Source organism: Danio aesculapii, chromosome 11 (assembly GCF_903798145.1).
Source record: "Danio aesculapii chromosome 11, fDanAes4.1, whole genome shotgun sequence".
Lineage (NCBI taxonomy): Eukaryota > Metazoa > Chordata > Actinopteri > Cypriniformes > Danionidae > Danio > Danio aesculapii.
In genome coordinates, this window is record NC_079445.1 from 30,698,256 (window position 1) to 30,713,449 (window position 15,194).

Below are 15,194 nucleotides of genomic sequence, written 5' to 3' on the forward strand. Positions count from 1 at the left end.
GAACTAAGGTCTGCTATATTTTATGGTTTAGCTGTCTGTAAAATTGCATCTGATTATTTACTAAGCGACGTACAGTAACTTAATGCATGTGGTTAGACATGTCCCTGCACAGGTGTCTGTAAAGTTCAACTATTGACTTTCTGAGCTCATGTTGAGAGAAATACCCTCTCAGATGATCTGACCTCCCACCCTCTGAATGCCACAATGAAAAGCTGCGGAGCCAAAGGCACTCGATGAACCCAGCTCATGAAGAATATGTGTATGTGCTGGCGTTTTTGAAGAAATTAGATTATGCCGCTTCTTACATTACGTTTAAAGTGAATATTGATAAAAAGCTGATTAATTTGTTCCAGAAACTGATGTTTTATTTTGTTGGTTCACACACTTACAGTATTGTGGCAGTTTGGAAATCAAAACGGCGGAGAGATTTTGATAAGATAAATGGGTAACATTTTACTTGAAGGGCTGTTCATAGGTTGTGAAACCTTTATAATCAAATGTGAACACTCACAATTACCATAAAACACAGTAATTTTAACTGTTCGAACATTTAGTGTAGCTTGTGTTATTTACGAAGCAATACAGCATTTATCGCTAACTCTTTACTTGAAGGGCTGTTCATAAGACTGCCGTTAAACCTTTATAATCATGACATGACACGTCATGAATGTGAATGAGATTTTATGCATGCTTACGACAACTGTTATTAAGTGTCATTTGCTTAGTTACAAAGATGACATTGTTTGTCATGACAACTTGACATTACCAAGACAGCATAACTTGTCATAAATCTGTCATAAGCGTGATTGTCATGAGCCTGTGTTTGTCATTAAAAGTCTCATTACTCTGAGAAATCATTTTTAACAGCGTAATTAATATTCAATGACATTTTAATGGCAAATTTAGCTCGTGCTTGTGTAGTTGAGGTCAAAACAATATTAATGACGCTGTTATAAAATTCATGATATATTTATAATGGCTTCATGACAATCAGACTTATGACAAGTTGACAAAGTTGTCATGACAAAGACAAAAAGAGATTGTGATGTATTTGTGTATGTTAAGTTGTTAAACAAAGAATGTCATCTTTGCATTTAAAATGTCATAACTGAGTGATTGACACTTACATTAATACAAACTAATTTTGAGAGGAGCATGTGATATGATTGATCGTGGCTGGCCTATCATCTATAATCAGCAATAATTCAAATTTCACCCTACTACCTTATGGGGCTGGGCAATAAAATCAATATCGGTATTTATTGAACACCATTGTCATGTTGATAATAAAAAAGTTTGGTACGTAGTTTCGGTATGAAGCGCTATAGTTTAATTAAAACATGGCTGCTGAGTGCACGCCTTGGAAGCAATGCCAATAAGCTAAAGCCTGATTTATACTTTCGCCTGGCGCCACATCGTGCACCTTTGCTGACTGCGTGCGCACCTCACGAAACAGACGAGGCTTTATACTTTTATACTTGTTCGCCGTTGTGATATTCTTTAAAATGACAGAGGGTGGTCAAAAGAAACCCACCGTAATGTCAGATGGATAACCATAGAAGAAGGAAGTTTCCGGAACTACGTCATATAATTTAAACTCGTTCAAGATTTTAAAACTAAATATTGTTATTGTTTATATAAATTATTTTAATAAGTATAAAGATTTTTATAACCATTAAGATTTTATTTTAATCAAACTGTGATGCATCACTTGCTTTTGTTCATTATTAAAACTTATTAAAATATTAATGACAACAGAACATGGGTAGCTATAATTATCGATTTCGACTGATATGAAACATGATATCATGATAGTTTTATCTTCGTTTTGGAAGAATCCCTCCTTCCACCCCATCTCTTTCTTTTCCTCCATTTACCAGGGGGAGCTCTCAAGACCTACCTGATCTCGCACCCCCTATAAGCTTGTCAACCAGACAGGAGCCCTGGGTTCAATTATCTCAGATCTCAAGGTTCTGTCCTGGGACAGCATGCCAAACCTGCTAATAGCGTCAAGCATATCTAAGTGTGAACTCTTGAAAGTCTTAGTGATAAATGCTGTATTGCTTTGTAGTTAATATACAAGCTACACACTAAATGTTCAAACTTTATGGTTCTGTGAGCTGCCACACAAGATCATCACATTGGAAAAGTCATATATATCAAAATAAATATATAATACAGATGTTAAAAACGTTTAGTTTACAAATCATGCACGACTCCTGTCATCTCTGGCTCTGTTTATTCCTGATATTAAGATGCAATTTGGTCAATCGAATTGCAAGACGAGAAGACATTCACACCTAGTGTTTTAAATCCTTTTTTTATCAAGAGAGGGCAGAGTTTATAGGTGGGTGTAGTGTATGTATGGGCCTTTTCAGATTTTTCAGTCTAAATAAACTCATGATATTTACATATGAGCTGTTTCTGCTCTGATAGCTAGAGAGCGTTGTGCTTTTTACATCTGAGACATCTTTATGAATGTACTGTATCTATTGTGAAATGTTTGGCATATTTCTCGGTGATGTCATGTTGTGTTGATAACATGCTCAGCTTTGTGATTTTAAAACTGGAAATGTACAGATATGGACATTTTGGATGATACAGATAACTCTTGAAGCCAATAACTGATATACTGTATATATGCTGATATAAATCTTGATATATTGATATGATTTTTTTGAGCCTGATCACAAAAAATAAAGCAAACAGCGAGTATGTTTACATGGACACCAAAAATTCGATTTTAATCCGATTAAGACAATACTCTGATTGGGAGTCTACCATGTAAACAGAGATTTAGTTTTATTAATTTAATCCAATTAAGGAACTAAACAGAACAGAATTAGGACATGTGGGGTATGGACAAGTGCAGTACAGACATCTAAACACCACAAACAAATTATTGTCATAGTGTAGGATTTTCACTGCATGACTCCGCATACATGTAAACGTAGTCATATACAGTGGAGAGCTGATTTTGCAGAAGACAAAAGGTTTACTTAAACTTAACTTAAAATCTTTTCAAAATCGTTTACATATTTCTCTTCTAACATTTTATTGGTTTTATTTACATTTTTGTGGACTAATTTCAGTTCATTAGAAAATGGACATAAAGAGCTTTTTTCAACGAAAAGTGTAAGTCGCATAAACTCAAGTTCGCTACTGAATGAGTCCATCATGATAATGCCACTTTGCTACTGTTTTTCACCGCTTTTACGGTCAGTCTAACATTATAGCAGACTGATGTACTGTTAGTCTGAACAAAATTTCCTGAAAACTACATGTAAAAAATACATACCTACACCTACATGTAAACACCTACATGTAAAAGTATATGACCCTGCCAGTTCTCCTAACCTCTTAGAGTGACATCTCCAATTTTGGTTGAAACAATTTGTCAGAAAAACTACAGCCTGTGCTCCATATTTTAATAATACTATAAGACATGTTTAATTTGCACAAAAAATAAACAAAAGTCTTTATTAAACTCTCTTTTTATCAGTTAATAAACATTATTTTAACATGACAATTTCAGGCCTGAAGCCAGCTTATTGAAAGGAGGGGTTATTTGTTTTCTGAAAAACAGAACCTTTTTGCAGTTATTCACCTGATTAATTATTCATTCTGTTTAATTGAGGTATAGATATTACATTTTAGTCACATATTAAGAACTCATTTTTGCTGGATTATCTTGTTGGATAGTTATTAGAACTACCATTTTGTCAAATTGCTTTTTTAAAATAGAACTTAAAATTCTTAGAAAAAAGAAATGAAGAGTTCAGTTGCCAAAACCTCTAAAGGCCATGTAAAATGAGCATTTTTCTCAGCCTCGTATATTTATGTTCAGTTATTTCACTTTAAAGGCAATGGAAAGGATGTATTCGTCACTATAAAAGTAAAATCACACAGTCCACACACAGGAGTTGGAGAAAAATGCTAATTTTAGAAGAAAATATTAAATGGTATTTAGAGGTATTTGCATCTAAACTCTTCAAATATGAAAATATACTTATTTTTTAAATAAAAAAAAATTTGATCATAATTTTTTTGGGGGGAAATCTGTTAAAACTTTATTTAAATAAAAAAATGAAGCCCATCATCAAATGATAAACTGGCCAGTGCATTCAACCTTCCTCAGTGAGAATTTGGCCATTTGAATAAGATAAATTCAATAATAATAATCCAACTTTTGGTCTTTCAAACCACCTGAACCCTCTTGGCTACATGCCTGACTATTTAATTTAACTTATTAATTGTATAAAGAGAGGATTAATTAATAATATATTTTAATAGCAGTTAAATAATTAATAGCAATATATAATATAAAAATAATATTCATTCTTGGCGGGGGTGTGGAGGGATTGTATTCACTTGTCCCCACCAAAGTCAAGGGCAAACCTACGCCCTTGGTTCAACTAGTACAAATTAAAACAACTTACTCTCCAATAGCATAAACAAATAAGAATTTATTGTCCATTTCTGAAATGGCTGCTGATATACTGTATCATGCATCACTATTTACAACTAAAATATGTTAATATTGTTTTGTGAAAGTTTTCTGTGGCATCGCAGTTTTTGCTAAGGACAACGTTCACATTTCATGTGCATCATTTCAATTAAAACGATAAAAAAAATGCATAAACCTGTAACAAGGCAGTTATTCATTCATTCATTCATTCATTCATTTTCCTTTGACTTATTTCCTTATTTATCAGAGATCACTACAGTGGAATGAACCGCCAACTGTTCCAGCATATGTTTTACACAGCGGATGCCCTTCTAGCCACAACCCAGTACTGGGAAACATCCATACACTCTCGCATTCACACACACACACACACACACACATACACTATAGCTAATTTAGTTTCTCCAATTCACCTATACCACATGTCTTTGAACTTGTAGGAAAAGCTGGAGCACCTGGAGGTAACCCACGCAAACACAGGAAGAACATGCAAACTCCACACAGCAATGCCAACTGGCACAGCTGGGACTCAAACCAGTGACCTTTTTGCTGTTTGGCAAAAGTGCTAACCACTGAGCCACCGTGCCAGCCATAAGTCAATTATTGACTGAATAAATGAAAGAATTGAAAGTAGAAATGAAAGTAGAATAAAAAACAAAGTAAATCTCTGAACATAATAAAGAGTACTGAGCACAGACTGACCATAGGATGTCTGATTACACAGCTCACGTAACACTAGCAGAGGCACGTTTTTGAACCTTGTTAGGAATTAAAAACAACAAGCTTTTCACTTGTAATCCTACTGTCTACCCATGCTAGAGTTATAGACACACAGGCTCCCTCATAGACCCCCTCGGACTGTTGGTAATGATATATTGACTTCTCTGAGTGCTTTAGACCCCCATCAGCCCCTCTATGTTTCCCATCAACCACCCAAAATCAACAGCATGTCTTTCACAAGTACACCTGACCTATACATTAACATGCTGTAATCCAAAACGGAAACAACAAGCTTAAGATCAGATTACCTGTCACCAAATATGACAGACGAGGCATTGTTTGATGTCACTCTGTATCATCACAGGATTCTGGCTGGAAGGTAAAGGCATATTTTTAGTGCATATGTACTTTTTGTAAATAGAATTATGGGTTGGTCTCCATGGTTATTAGAAATATGAGACATGGACACTGTGTGTGTGTGTGTGTGTGTGTGTGTGTGTGTGTGTGTGTGGTGGGTTTCAAAGCTGTGAAAGTCTCAGCTTCTCCATAAACACCTTTCAGATCTCCCCAACACCCCCCCCCCTCCCTGCTTTCTTCACTGTCCATGACTCATTCACCCCCCTATATATACACTGAGACAGACAGACAGGTTTGTCAAGTAAGTGAAGAAGCTAAAAATATGCAATTCCTAAATGATGTAGCAAATGTGTTGAGGTTGTTACACAATTACAAAGCAGGTTATTATGCATTTTCTGCATGCGATACTTAAGACAGGAAGCATCCAAATTCCTGTAATTTAACGTGATTCGCTTGAGGGATAGTTTGACCCTAAAATGAAAATTGTCATCATTTACTCACCCTCATGTCATTCTGAACCTGAATGCTTATTTTCATCTGTAAAACACAGACACACACAAAAAGGAGGAAAATCAGTCTGGTCAGAACAACATTAGGTTTTAGTACTTTGTGTAAACTATAGACTGTAAAAAGATATGGGCGTAGTATCCGTGACATCACACATAGGTTTCTGTAGAGCGCAAATGACGCTACAAGTGGGTGTGGCCAACCGTCGACATTTTGTTCACTCGTCATCGTTCTGACTAGGGGTTACCAAAAAAGGGCAAAGAGGTGGGGCATGAGTGGAGCTACAGATTCCTGCTAGCATTTTGCTTAGACAGGCTTTTCTTTGGGAGAAACGCTTAATACTTCATAAGCTGCAATTCATTTGTGTTCTGATCACATGTGCTTGGTTGTACACTATATCAATAAAGTGTTTAGTCTTTTAAAAACACTGTTGTAATACATTGAGCCACTAAACATTGTTCTTATGTTTTTCTACCAGTGGAAAATGCGAATTATTCCAAACACTTTTTAAATATAATCTGTGTTAGTAAATGCAAGGCTTATTATAAAATCCAGGCATAAAATTCCATGACAACATTTCAGATGACTGTTTTATAGCCTACAGCTAATCAATCTGTCAGATTCTGGAGTGCATTCAAGTTCTTAAATAAACTATAAATGATAAATGATCTTAAATAAAACAAATACATTTACAGATATGGTATACACTCACCTGGGAGACGGAGGCCACTTGAACGGTTTGTGAGCACAATTAAGTGCACAGCATGCCATATCTAAAGCCACATTAAACAAACACAAATGCAATGTATATGCTGAGCTCAGTGGATAATCAGCCGGAATGACATGACTGTGACCAGCGAGACCTAACTGTCACTCAAGTAGCCACATCCTTAATTAATGCAGACTTAATATAACTTAATATAAATGAAACAGATGAGTTATAAAAAAATTCACCCACTCACAGTTGTCATGAAGGGTAATATTAGCTACTGTATATTACATTGGGGTCAATAGAAATGTGCTCTATTTTGGAGCCTGGTCTAGCATAATTTTGATGAATTGCAGTTTCAGTTACTTTCGTATTTGCTTCACGAGAAAGAGCGGGATGTTGCCACTTGGTGTAAACAAATAAAAAAAGATGTCCTACTAAAAAAGCATGCGTTTCATCTGTTAATTTACAAAACAACAACATTTTCTTGAGAATAGGTTTCAATTTGCAACTTTCTGAAAGCAATGTTGTATATAATATAACTTACTGTCTGTAAAGTCTAGTGTAACTATTTCAGCTACTTTGCTGATGTAACTGATTACATTTGTAATTTCAAAAACTTAATGTCAATACATGTACCTAGTTACTCCTCATTGTCTTCCTTCATGTTCAGAGTCAACCAGAAAATAATATTTTGTCACTGTGCTATGCTTAAAAAATGACTAAAGAACAACCACACATTACTACAGATGTACAGCCTAGGCTCTTTGGAAATACATGCTCCAGCCTACATTTTTGTAACTCCTGGTAGGTTTGGTTGTACATTTCAGATGACAAATCCACTAGAGGGTGCTGTCTACATTTTTGTGAATCTGAATTTTGTGAATCTGAATTTTGTTACTTAGGATGTTGTAACCAGGGCCGGCCACCTAGGGCGGCGTCCACAACAACCACCCCCTCCCCGTTCTTCACTTTCATGAGGGCGGCATGAACCTTGTGAAGATTGTCGTTTGCCCAGAGCACCAACCAATAGTATTTTCAAAAGCAAACATAAGAAAAAAGTGAGCTGTGACTATGTTGTTTTACCATGATTTTACATTGTGTTTATATGTCTTGTGGAACCATGCTTCACCGGACTCAAACCTGAGTGTCTTTATTAAGTACAGCACAGTACAAAATGAGTGATCTGACTAAAGTTGTCCATATATATATATATATATATATATATATATATATATATATATATATATATATATATATATATATATATATATATATATAAATCATCAGTGTGAAAAGGAACAAAATTTGTTGGCAGCATACTACCCTCTAGTGTTATTGTTACAGAACTGCATTTTTGCTGTTTTGCTATAGTGTAGGCCAGGGGTCAGGAACCTTTTTTAGCAAAGAGCCATTTCAGATTTTTTTTTTTTATCGAATGCATTTTTTTAAAGAGCCATATGGATTGTGTGTATATAACAAAATTTTTATTTATGTCCATGCACAACTCAAAGACAAACAAATATGCCCGATTCATAATGCATGAAGAAAGGACAATTTACTGATTTTTTCTTTTTCTTTTTACCATCGCCACTCATGAATGTTTGAATTTACGTGCATGAGGTTACGATAGAAATGTAAGAAATATAACTTGCCCTTTATTGTTGTCGTGATTCAAGTTAAACTACAGCACCACATATGCACATTGGTTAAAATGTCCTTTTATTGTAAACCAGGTTCTTATTCATTTTGCTGTAGAAAATACCTTATAAAGGGAACTGTAATTGCATTTTCAATAGGAAACTGTTTTCTAGTAAAAGGTGTATATATATATTTTTTATTTTGAAATATTATTGAAGAGAGAGACAGCTGGAGAGCCACATATTTTTGGTCAAAGAGCCACATGTGGCTCCCAAGCCATAGGTTCCCTACCCCTAGTGTAGGCTGAGCCATAGTGAAAACACTATCCGCAATCTCTAGATAGCCTTCGGTCTCTGCAGGTTATGTTCTGTGGCATAGGTGTGCACTGAAATGGGAAAAATAGGGCTTTTTAAATATGCAGCATCTTTTGCATGGAACAACCTGGAAACAAAGTTGCAGTTTAAAGAGTTGGTTTCATTACATGCTTTTAAAAAGATTTGAAATGATTTGGAATTTGAAAGGTTCTGACTAGTTTTAATGGTCATTGTGTGTTTTGATGGATGAATGATGCTATCTGTTTTTTTTTTTTTTTGTTAAACCCATGTAAACTGTATACTGCTTGATCTTGGCCAGGAGACTCTTGTAAAAGATTTTTAATCTCAATGTGCAGTTTTCCTGGTAAAATAAAGGCTATATTATTAATAATATTATATTTCCAATAAACTGTATTGCACATGTAGTAGTTTAATCTTGATCTAAAGCCTTGAGTCCTGGCCTTGTGATATAAAGCAGCCTGGTCTTTCTGCAAGAAGCCCATGTAGGGATCCAGATAACTCAATATATGGAAAAGCTACTCCCTTATCCAGCCCCACATGCATGCTGTGCCTCTTAATCATTTCTGATCGTGAATCATATCTCTTCATGACAAGCTGCTCTTAAAGTGAGAATGACTTGTAGTTCCAGTGCGGAGGAGCAGTATGAGGAAGCCTTCAAGGCACTCACTGCTGCACCGGAGGCGTCAGGTAGAGCCAGCGCCTCCATCCAGCCTTTTTGTGGGAGATTCAGTTGGGATATTCTTTCAGTCTAATTGCAGCTGGATCAAATGCGAGCCTCGGCGGTCTGCTGGAATCGGGCAATCGATGGATTTCAGCCAAGAGTTGACAAACAGGCTGTTGTGAAAAAAGAAAAATAGTGCAGTAAAATGCATACTGCTGTTGTTTGTTGACTTGATAATCTTTATGAAAAGTACTATTGTGGTATTGGTGGAACTGTGCTATAGTGATGCTATCAGCTTCTTGCACACCCAATGCATTTGATCTAATGTATGCATGTTCTATGGGTCAATCAGTATGTGTCATTTGATGACCGATGTTTGATAATTATTACTGATAACTGATATATTGAGCAATATCTAGTCAATATACCCCAATAGTTGATAGTTGATTCTGATTGGTCAAACATGACATTCCAATGTATATTAAATATCCTCATAACAACCAATTAAATGAATAACACAGGCTCATCTGTGTACTATGAATCATCTTGACTGTTAGTGAATATACACTCTAAGAACTGCTAGGTTGTTGTGACCCAACGTTAGACCAAACATGGATAAACCCAATGTTGGGTTCATTTTTTTTTAATAGTTTTGAATTACTTTTTTTTTTTTTTTGTAATGGCAGGTTTTTGTCCATATTTGAACCAATGTTACACTACAATAACCCAGCATTTTTAGAGTGTATTTATATATATATATATATATATATATATATATATATATATACATATATATATATATATATATATATATATATATATATATATATATATATATATATATATATATATATATATATATATATATATATATATATATATATATATATATAAATAAATAAATATGTGTGAGTGAGTGAGTGAGAGAGAGAGAGATGATCAGTCCCGCCACTGTTCTTTAATGTTTGGTGCCACCTCATGACAAAATAATAATAAGATAATGTAGCCTTACCCTAATCCTACTTTACAGGTGGACAAATCTAAACTAGTTTTCATTAAAACAAATATAAATATGCATATAATAAATAATACTGCTACTAATAATAACGTTATACAAAAGAAAGTTGTCATGAATAAACTAAAAAAGATGAGGCATGGAGGTAGTGGTTTTTACATTTATGTAGAAAATAATATTTTTGTAACATTTTAATCCTTTAACTTTTTTCATATGTAAAGGTATTAGTGTATTGCTGTACATCCTGTGTGTATTAAGCAATGTATAAGCATTTGGACCTGCATAGGTGCATAAATAACACAATGCGCTGGATTTTAGACCAGGTTTTAGTTGGTAAATGTCTTAGTCTATTTCAGTTTCTCAAAATAGCAACGCGCAACAATGCGCCTTAACACACCTCCTTTATAAACGAGCACACCCAAGAGTCCACGAAGTGGTGCAAATGGATTTGCTATTTAAACAACGTGGTGCAAAACGGGAAAATTAGGGTTGCGCTGGTCTGAAAATAGCAACAAATCACGCCATGCACCTCTTGCGCCGGGTGTATGATAGGGCCCAATATTTCTAGAAAAAAAAACATTGTGCATTTCCGAGTGTGCTTTACACAGGTGAGTGAGCTTGACAAACCACCTGTGGAAATACTCTTCTTTCTACATACACCTGACACTTTACCTAAACACCATCTTACAAGGACTCAATAAGGAAAACAATGTTTACCTGTGAATGTGTCACAAATCATTTTCACCACTTGTTTTCTTCAAACTTAAATAACTTTTTTCTGCACAATATTGTTCGGTCTTATGTAAAAGTACTTGTGTAGTCTGATTTAGGTTATGTGTATTTACTGTACAATATGTACAGTTTGTGTAGTTAGTATAGTTAGATTACCACTCCTGTATGTTAGTTATGTAGCTCATACTTCCAGTGTTGTTTTCATATTCATAATTGTTCATTCACGTATCGCCGTGATCCTGCGAGAGACAACATTTTGTTCCACTGTATGTCCACACATGTAGTGGAATGACAATAAAGCTCAACTTGACTTGAATTGACTTGACTATTTCACATGTATAAGTGTTTATAATATCTCTCGCATTGAGCTATTTGGTTCGCAACCAAAAAGTATTCCTACAAAAACTGAATTCACACAATTCTCTAATGAAGCATGAGTGACTGCAACAATGGTACATGTAGTCCCAATACAAAATCTTAAAGATGGCCACACGCTTGTTTTGCTGGTGAAAAAGGCCTATACTAACTCTAATAGCTAGCGACACAAGCACTGCAATTATATCCAATTTAGTGGAGTACAATTAGATGGCTTTTTGTGTGTGTCCTCTGTGCAACATTTTAACAACATCAGAGGGAATACTGGTTACACCATATTACAGCATGAATATCTTATTAAATACTGTGGTATTTCTATAGTCCTCTCAATTACTTACAGGAGACCTATTATACAACAATCACTTTTATAAGGGGTTTAAACACAGTTGTGTGGCAACAGTCTATGAATATAACCAACTTCTAATGGTAAAAATAAGAGGTGTGACGAGACACCTTCTCCACAAGACGAAACACAAGATCAGGTTTACGAGAACGAGATGAGATTTTTACGCTATTTTAAAGATATCTTCAATGATGAAATGTATATATGGAAAAAAGTATTTCATCCAACTGAGGGTGGTGGGGTGGGGTAGAGGAATCACAAAATGCAAAACTATTTAGGTGCTTTTTTTTTAAATCAACTTGCAGTGAATGTTATTTATTTCACTTCTATTTTAATGAGTTCTATGCAGTAAAGGTCATGCAAATTCTGCAAAATATTTAGCTTATATATGAATGGAAAATAGGGCGGCGAAATGGTGGCCCAGTGGGTAGCGCTGTCGCCTCACAGCAAGAAGGACACTGGTTTGAGCCTCGGCTGGGTCAGTTGGCATTTCTGTGTGGAGTTTGCATGTTCTCCCCGTTTTCGCGAGGGTTTCCTCCGGGTGCTCTGGTTTCCTCCACAGGTCCAAAGACATGCACTATAGGTGAATTGAATAAGCTAAATTGTCCGTAGTGTATGTATGTGAATGAGAGTGTTTGGGTGTTTCCCACTGTTGAGTTGCAGCTGGAAGGGCATCCGCTGCATAAAACATGTGCTGGATAAGTTGTCGGTTCATTCCGCTGTGGCGACCCCTGATTAATAAAGGCACTAAGCCGAAAAGATAATGAATGAATGAATGAATGGAAAGTAGTCTTTTTATATATGATTTTAAATATTAGCTAAATATTTGCTAATGTTTATATGTATTTTGTCTGCGGTCCTTTACTGGCTAAATAGGTGCTGAGAATTGTGTCAAACAGCCATCTGTCTATGGCTTATCCTGTAGCAAAATGCAGCTGTAAGTCCTAAATGACGGTAATAGTTTGACTATGGCGTTTACATGTCTGTACTGCACTTCAACAATGTGACTAAAATAGGAATACTCTTAATTCGATTTGTGCTTATGACTATTATGACTTTAAGCATATCTAAAGTGCTAATCCATCGCATGGGTTCGAAGCATGGTTAATGTGTGTGGCTGTAGTTGTAGCCTTTGTTGGACCGGACGCGGCAGCTGTTAAACTCCAGTGAAAAAAAAAAAAAAAAAAAACAGTTACATCACACTAGGGTTGGGCCAATAGACATCACGATCCTTTGCCCCGCCCCTTCACAGCAGCAACACACTCGTGAAAAATACACACTTAGTCCCCGTTTACACTAATTAGTCTTAGTATTAAAATGGTATTTTAGAACGGAAACAATCCACATCCGCACTGGCATTTCACCTAGCATTTCTGAAAATCTCTCCTTCCACACTATACCGCTGAAAACGAACATCACGTGTACACACTGTCATGTGCTGTAGCGTATGCACGCGTCAGCGGGTGCTTTGGGCACAAAACCCCAGAGAACAGTGCAGGTCGGACAGTTTATCAAGGATGTACCAGTAGATCGTGTCTCACTATAGTTGTTAAACTTGATATTCTATTAATCTAACGACTCTTCGATCTTTTGAATCAATCAGGTAACGTGTCTCAGCGTCAGTACACTGCTTTAATCATTCACTTTCACGCTTGTACGTTTTAGCTAAAAGCTCAGATACTGTTGGTTAGTTTCTGTTGGTTGTGCACCTTTTTTACCAACCAAGTTTGTCGACGCTATTATAACGACACTGATCACTCTGTCTATTTATTGGCAGATTCCCACGAAAAAGTGATTGACAGGTGGTAATTTGTGTGTAACTTATCTTTATTTATTTGTGATTTGGCTATGGGTAAAACAAAGACCATGTGGGTCAGGTAGTTGAAATGCTAAGCTACAAATGATTAATTCATTATGAAATAAAGAATTATTCATAAATAGTTAATTCACCACTGTCTATGAAGATGATGCCATCATCCATAGTGATGTTTCACATTAGACATCGTACGATGCCAAATTGGTTGACATCGCCCAACCCTACATCACACCCGCCCACCCAACCATGGGACGCATGCAACACCAAGACCGGTCTGGGTTTCCAGGTGTGTGCAAAGCACTTGATTTGCACTCCAAATTCAAACCTGCCTCCAATAGTCCATGCTAGTTTCACCCCCACGCTCCATCATGCTAACTCATGAGACAACGTTTCACCTTGACGAATCTCGTCCCGATTTAATCTCGCAAAATGAGATCTTGTCACACCCCTAGTAAAAATTATTATTTTTTTATAATGACACTTGATAAAAAAGTCTGCAGAAACACTTTGATTGACATCATCTCGTTGTGCATGTCATCAGAAGGCAATAGCCCCGCCCATTAGTGACAGTCTCTCCCTCATTAGCATAGGACATTAGTCTTGTTTTTGAATCTGCCACTATGCTGACACACAGGCATTTGTAGCTGTGCCCTCTTTTGAAAAGAGCTCAATCTCATTTGAATTTAAAGCGGCAGTCACCAAAATGGCATAAATAGGATCAAAGCATCAAAGGGGCAGTTAGCAGCTGGCAGTTAAAACACAGTCTTGGTTTTTGACATACAGAAGAATGATGGTTCAGTATCCATTTATCTGGGTGTTGTGGTCTAGAAGACTGTCTGGAGTTTGTCCTGAGTGAGTGTTTACTGTGTACAATTGTGATAAATGGATGGGTTTTAGCAGCTAGCATGATCTTAGTGTGAATGCCTTTGCTATGAAGGGAGCAAATCGAGAGCTCTGAATGATAAAGATAGGAAAAAGCAGCTTCGTCCAACAGCACAGATGACAGGGACTCTGTGTGACTGACAGTGGGTGAGCGTTTCTCCACCGCGAGGCCTGCTGAACACATGGCTAAATATGTGCATGCAATACTTCCGCCTAATAATTAGACATCCCAGTATAAAATGATTATCTATTCTTTGAAAACAGGCGCATTGTTCCATTTAGCAGGATTGTCAGGGCCTTTGTCATGAAAATACGCCATTGTGGCTTATTTGAATTTGATGCAACCGGAAAGTGGTTTGTCTAAGGTTCGGTTCTTTTTTGTGCAAGTCTCAGTTGTTTGATTTACATGTCGAGCCTATTAAAAGCTTGTTAATAAAGCGTGTGTTTGAGAAACAGCTCGAACTGATTTACATATCTGTTTTGCAGGAGACAAAAGAGCTTGTGGCCATTAAGAAGTTCAAGGACAGTGAAGGTAAAAGGATACAACTGAATGCTTACTGTTTTACCACACATGCAATTTGCCAGTTGTAGACTTTGAAATGAGCTACAATAACATTGATGCGTGCCATTAAG

General features: G+C 36.2%; 1 protein-coding gene across 2 annotated transcripts in view; it reads left to right on the top strand.

Moving 5' to 3' along the window:
- cdkl5 (cyclin dependent kinase like 5) overlaps nucleotides 1–15,194 on the top strand; it is a 73,385-nt gene that overhangs the window by 21,587 nt on the left and 36,604 nt on the right. For both annotated transcript variants that reach the window (XM_056468649.1, XM_056468650.1), the window contains exon 4: nucleotides 15,048–15,093. In XM_056468649.1, coding sequence (XP_056324624.1) covers nucleotides 15,048–15,093 — 46 coding nt within the window. The remainder of the gene's footprint in view (nucleotides 1–15,047; nucleotides 15,094–15,194) is intronic.